This window comes from Gopherus evgoodei, chromosome 3, assembly GCF_007399415.2.
Source record: "Gopherus evgoodei ecotype Sinaloan lineage chromosome 3, rGopEvg1_v1.p, whole genome shotgun sequence".
Lineage (NCBI taxonomy): Eukaryota > Metazoa > Chordata > Testudines > Testudinidae > Gopherus > Gopherus evgoodei.
In genome coordinates this window covers 225,092,419-225,098,418 of record NC_044324.1, presented here as the reverse complement: position 1 = coordinate 225,098,418, position 6,000 = coordinate 225,092,419, and the positions used below count along the sequence as shown (strand labels likewise).

The 6,000-nt window shown below is 41.8% G+C and overlaps 1 protein-coding gene across 8 annotated transcripts in view; it reads right to left on the bottom strand.

Moving 5' to 3' along the window:
• Positions 1 to 205: 205 nt before the first annotated feature.
• Positions 206 to 6,000, bottom strand: part of SLC8A1 (solute carrier family 8 member A1) — a 337,151-nt gene continuing 331,356 nt past the window's right edge. For all 8 annotated transcript variants that reach the window (XM_030558294.1, XM_030558298.1, XM_030558296.1 and 5 more), the window contains one exon: positions 206 to 5,857. In XM_030558294.1, the coding sequence (XP_030414154.1) occupies positions 5,604 to 5,857 (254 nt within the window). In that variant the 3' untranslated portion in view covers positions 206 to 5,603. The remainder of the gene's footprint in view (positions 5,858 to 6,000) is intronic.

Genomic DNA, 6,000 nt, shown 5'->3' with positions numbered 1-6,000 from the left:
TGATTTAAGGTTTCGCGTACCAGTAATACATTTTAACGTTTTTAGAAGGTCTCTTTCTATAAGTCTATAATATATAACTAAACTATTGTTGTGTGTAAAGTAAATAAGGTTTTTAAAATGTTTAAGAAGCTTCATTTAAAATTAAATTAAAATGCAGAGCTCCCCAGACTGGTGGCCAGGACCCGGGCAGTGTGAGTGCCACTGAAAATCAGCTCGTGTGCCGCCTTCGGCACCCGTGCCATAGGTTGCCTTCCCCTGGCCTACAGTTAACTAGTTTAACTTTCTGCGTAAACATAGAGCCCGATAGGGCCAGTTAACCAGACTAGCTGTGGCATTTGACAGTTGGGGAAATGGAGCAGATATGTTTAACATTCAACAATCTAATTCATGAAAGAGTTAAAAACACAATAAAAGGGATGCACATTAACATGACAGAAGAATTCTTTTGGAAGCAACACTACGCTATCTGAACTAGCAGCAGGGCTTGCTGTGCCCATGTTCTCTTCTCATACTGTGAAGGTTGTGAGAGTTTTGCTTCATTTCTACAAACTTGAGACAGAAAGAACTTTTGGTTTGACCTAGCAAGAGGTTAGGTCTTTGAATTAGATCCTGATAAAAGTCTGATCCAAAACCCATTGACTTCAGGTCCACAGAGAAAAGAGAATGGTCTATAAGAGGAGGTATTCACTTCTGAGTGTGTGTTTCAAACAGGTCAATGAATGTCAATTGTATGAAGTGGGAGGAAGCCTGGCCTCACACCATCAAACCACAGGAGAATATTGTGAAAAAGAGCTCACCCTGTTACAAGGTGTAGGAAGAGGCACTTTGTAGAGAAGAATGAGAGGCCAACAATTGCCAAGTTGGATTAGCATTGTGGCAATACAACCCTTGTGGTCAAACCACTTGGCAATAGCTCAGAATTAGCACACAGTAGCTTGGCAAGAACTGCCTGATTTTGAGCCTTGGAGAGGAACAGGGATAGCTAGACTGTTGTGGGGTTTAATTAATATGGGAAAAAAGGGTGACCAAAAAGTAATAATCTTTAGAAAGGTATTGAGATACACTCAGCACCCGGAGTCCTGCTAGCGCTAGCAACCTCCTAGATAACCCTACATTCAAACGGTAGGTCAAACTGATAACATTCCCCTAAAAGAAACAGCAGGATGAATGTAATTAGGAATTTGATAATTAGCTTTCATTTCCTTAAATACTTAAATTACAGGCTAATGTTAAGATTTGTGAACTGCGGCATCTCACTTTCCCACTTCCTTACCATCTCAAAGTAGATTTGCATTCAAATGGACGCATTGTTTTAGCAGTGTGGCTTCGGTCAGTGCCATTGTGTGAATATTAATCTCTTCCAAAGGGATGTGATCAGATTGAAAAGAGAGAGTAATTGCTTTGAGTAAATTTTCAGCCATCTTTTGTCTTTCTGGGTAACTTCTCCAATGGTAACAACCAGTGCTTTGTATTGGCACAGTGCATCAAACTGGGTTGCCTTTTTAATTAAAAATGTCCAACCAAGCAATATCTTCACACAGCATTTCAGACCTTCCTAAGAAGGGACTCTTAAGAGACAACAGTGGGACACTGGAGATACTGCCATGCACGATCAGCCATGACAATAGTTTGTAGCTACTGATGATAGGAAAACCTCTCCTTCCCACCCCCAGTGCAGGCTGGACTGAATTTAGGGAAGAACTTTAAAAATCAGGGACCAAGTTATAATACATCTTCATAAAGCCCACTGGATTTAATAACAGCAGATTGCTGGTGTGTCTAAGATGCCAAGCAAAGAAGTGTGTTTGGAGGATGCATAGCTTCCTGGTAAGAATAAGGAAATGTATTGAAAGATGTAATCCAAAGCCCATAGAAATTTTTCCACTGATTTCAATTGACTTCCAAGGGCTTTGAATCAGCCTCATAGTCCTGACTGCCAGGGCTTTATGGAACACCCACATCACAGGATTAGTAGTGGGGGTGCTCTGTTTGGCATTTACAACTCCAACAGGCCCTGGCATGGAGTGAAAAACAGCTAATGAGTAGACAATGAGTTGCCATCTTTCCCTCTGAGTAATAGCTGAAACTGGAAATATCCCACTGCCAGCTAAAACAGCACCATAGCTTTGTAATAATCCAGTGCATCAGATTTGGAAAACGGATCACACTGCTCTTTTGAATGGTGTATATACAAAAGTACTGAAAGACACATGGCCTTTTGCTCAAAGGGTACCAGAAAAAGCAATTCAATGTAACTCATGGTTGACCTGTCCAGAATTTACTGGTGATACACATAGTCCTAAGACTTGTAGGGAGAGAGGCCATGGTACAGAAGCCACTAAAATGGTGTCTATTACTGATTTGCCAGCATGATTTTATTTGTCTGCTCTGTGAACTATTTATTGTAATTTTACCCACAAAGAGGTAAACGAGAATAATCACAATTAGGACTGGAATTCACCATGGTAAGGGGGAATCAGTCTTCAGGGGGCCCAATCTTCTCTAGAGTTGTAGATTAAAATGGGTCTCATGGCTGTAGTTGTTGGGTGTCCAGAAGCAGCAAGGACTACAGCAGGAACCTGAGGCTGAGGCCTGTTTAAAGATCCGGAGGCAGGGTGTCTTTACAGAGATGGTGAATTCTTCAGGGTGCCTCCTTCTTGCCACCAGCATCACCTCATTATATCCCTGGCTCAGCTCCAGCCAGTTACTGATCTCAGCCACGCTATGGATAACTGAAATGATGCTTTATGTGCCTGACGTAAAAGTGACGTGGAGCTGTCTGCATAGTGCTGGCTTTTTTGGCCATGATGTACTTGAGTTTTCCCTAACGATGTCATAAAGATGTTGAATTGCATGGGGCAAGGGCTGGGTCTCAGCGGGACTCTACAGATAGACCTGTAGGAGCCCATAATGCCCCCTGGGTGCAGCCTAAGTGAAGCCATGTCCATTCTATCCTGCTAACTCTGCTTAAAAATGGAAAATCCCACTTCTTGTAGATCTATGCTACAATTCTCAGGGAGGTGCTTAGTATTTCAGTGTCTACAGTGCTATTTGGGGCAAGCACAAGTCCTTAAGAGGTTAGAATTGGGCTTGTATTTACTGTAGCGTAAGTTGAATTTTGCAAGAATACAATTGACTCATCAGTCATACCTGGGGAAGTTAGTTTTCAAAAGGACAAAGCAATTTTGCAGCATACATCCTCATTCAGCATTTAGGGAGGACAAACAGATTCCTTGTATTTCTGTAAAGAATCTCTCTCATATTTCCTGGTGCCAAAGCCTACAGAGAACAAAATGTGTTGTGTCTTGAGAATTTCTCTTCTTGGAATAACTATCCCTAGCACTGAGTTTCTCCTCTCCCTGAACCTTTGGAGGCTGGATGGATAATTCTCTATGCCGAAAGGGCCATGTTTGAGGAGCAGCACTGTTGAGCCTGAGGACAACCTTGTGGGTAGAAGAGGTGCTGTATTAACTGAACTGATGGTTCAGAGAGGTGATAGCCACCTGGAAGGGAGGAAAGGCCAAGGATGCTAGTAGTGTGGGTTCCAATGGAGGCATTACTAAGGCCTCAGTGACCAGACTGAAAGTCCATGCAGGGACTCAGTGTACTTCCCTGGGGTGTTTGTTAATGCTGTGGCTCTCTGGAACCTGTTAAGCTAGGGTATAAGGAGAAGAGAACCAGAGCCCTGGCCCACTAAGTGATGAACCGTCCTGTAGAAGATAGAGTAGCTGTGAAATACTGGCTTCTCAGGCCTCAATATTCCTGACTTTATTCCAGGCTTTGAACTTCAGCCAAATTCTGCAAAAATTCTCTGTGGGTTATTTTTGTTAGACAGGGACTATGGACTCTGTTGGGTTTAGGTACGAGAGGAAGGCCTGTGACAGCAGGTCTTTTTGTGCATGAAGCTGAAAGAGGGTGTAAGCATCTGGGTGACAATGCTGGAATGCTAAGACCTGTATTATTCCACAACCCCCTCTCTCACTGAGAATGTGCCATTCGCTCCAGGAATAAAAAAGGGAAAACTGTGGGAAAGAAGAATTTAAAGCACTCTGACCAGGATGCTACGTAAACCCCATCAGCCAATGCAGCATGGAAAAAAGCCATGCTGCCAACAGCTGTGGGTGGGAAGAGGAGCAGGGATTGGCCAAGGTACATGCAGGAACTCTGAGATCAACTGGGTTTGCCTCCTCAATTCTTCCAGCCTCTCTGCATGGGCCAGGCCCTGCCTATTATCTGTTTATCTGGGTTTTATAAGGTTGCCCATGTCTATGGTACCTGACCGTATTCTGTGAGGTCTCTGCCTGAAGCTGCTAGTGCGGGAAGGGGGAGAAGTGCATGGATATGCATTTGAGGGCTAGAATTGGCCCCACTTTGTTTTTCTCCAGCTCTTTTATATTTATTTTGATAGCTGTGTGATGTGTTGCTAGACCGGGGATCTTTTTTACAGGAATGAAGTTTATTCCAGACATTTCACCACTTTACCAAGGATAGCTTCTATTAATAACAGAAAAGCTCACTCAAATGTTCATCTGAGACCATTATTTTTTTAAATGGGATAAATGAAGTGCAGCACCAGCTTTTACAAACTCTTCTGATGCTAAGATGTGGTGAGAGCAATAATGCAGTTAAAATAATAAACCCTACCTTTCAGATTGTCAATTATGTTTGGATGATGTACCAGATAAATCAACCAGCCAGCCAGCATTTCAATCCTCTAGTGTGTTTGGCAAGGATGCTGCTGAATAAAAGGCTTGTAAAGGAAAAAAAAATCCTATAAAGAGGATTCTATTTGTTGTGTGTTTTCAAGGTCTAAATTGCCTTAAGAAAGCAATATTCCAAAACTCCCTTTAGACTGATCTTCAAATAGAACAGTTATTTACTGTTTGTTTAATTGAGATGATAGGAAAGTCCCAGCTGATTTATTAATAATTTCAACTAAACAGTTCGTTCTAAAGAAGCAAATAATTACATTAAAATAACATCACCTTCTGAAAAAAATGCTATTATTAAGTTGTTAAGAAACATTGCTTTCAGGCTTCATTGCTTGTGGGGTGGGGGGAAGACAATCCTGTGTGCATTTTAATATGGTGCTAATAAACTGAGGAAAACAACCTTCAAAATTCTGGCAAGTGATTAAGAGCCTCATCCTGAAAGGTAATGTGCATCTGCTATGAACTGTAGATTTTGGCAGGAGTTGGGACAGAACAATGAGTAGGAAGTACTCAGTACCTCACAGGCCTCAGGCAAGAGCCAGCGTTGTTTCAAAACAGCTTGGCAATCATATTAAAAATATGAAAATATGATTGCCTTAGTCACCTGCTTTTTGCATACAACACTAGGGAGGTCAGTAATCAGGGCAGTATCTGGGAATGTCACTCTCAATTGCTGAGAATTTTAATGTATCTGTGCCACTGGAGACAATGGTAATATTGCAACAAAATTCAGTGACATATGTATATGTGCTATTGCTTCTCTGTGGCATTTTTATATCCTTGAAATTGAATGCCTGCCTCTGCTGTGGTGACTGACTCACTTTTTTCATACCCCTGAGTGACTTAGTTATACTAATATAGGTATGTAGTGTAGACCACATGTGAGATGGCTCACTTGAGGGTAAGAGAATATCCTTTGAGGTAGGACAAGTATCCATGCCAGAGCACCCCACTGTAGCCATGGATTCTTGAGGGATGCCTTTCTAACTTGACTTGGAAGCAGACAAAAAATGGATGATAACTGGAATTTGGAAAATGACAGTACAGGCTGCACATTTTTACGACATACCTTATGGAAAGTTTCTGAGTAGAGTTGTTCAGAGAACAGCTGTCTTCATATTGTGGAGTCTCAGATGATCTTAAATCTACATCAAGATACAGTTTCTTTTAAAAAAAGCATTTAGACAGATTAGCTGGGAGAGCCCTCCCAGTGCTAATTTAGGCCTTTGCATTAAAGGATACAACACGTCATTTAAGTAAGTCAAGCAGGATAAACCTGAATGTGTGT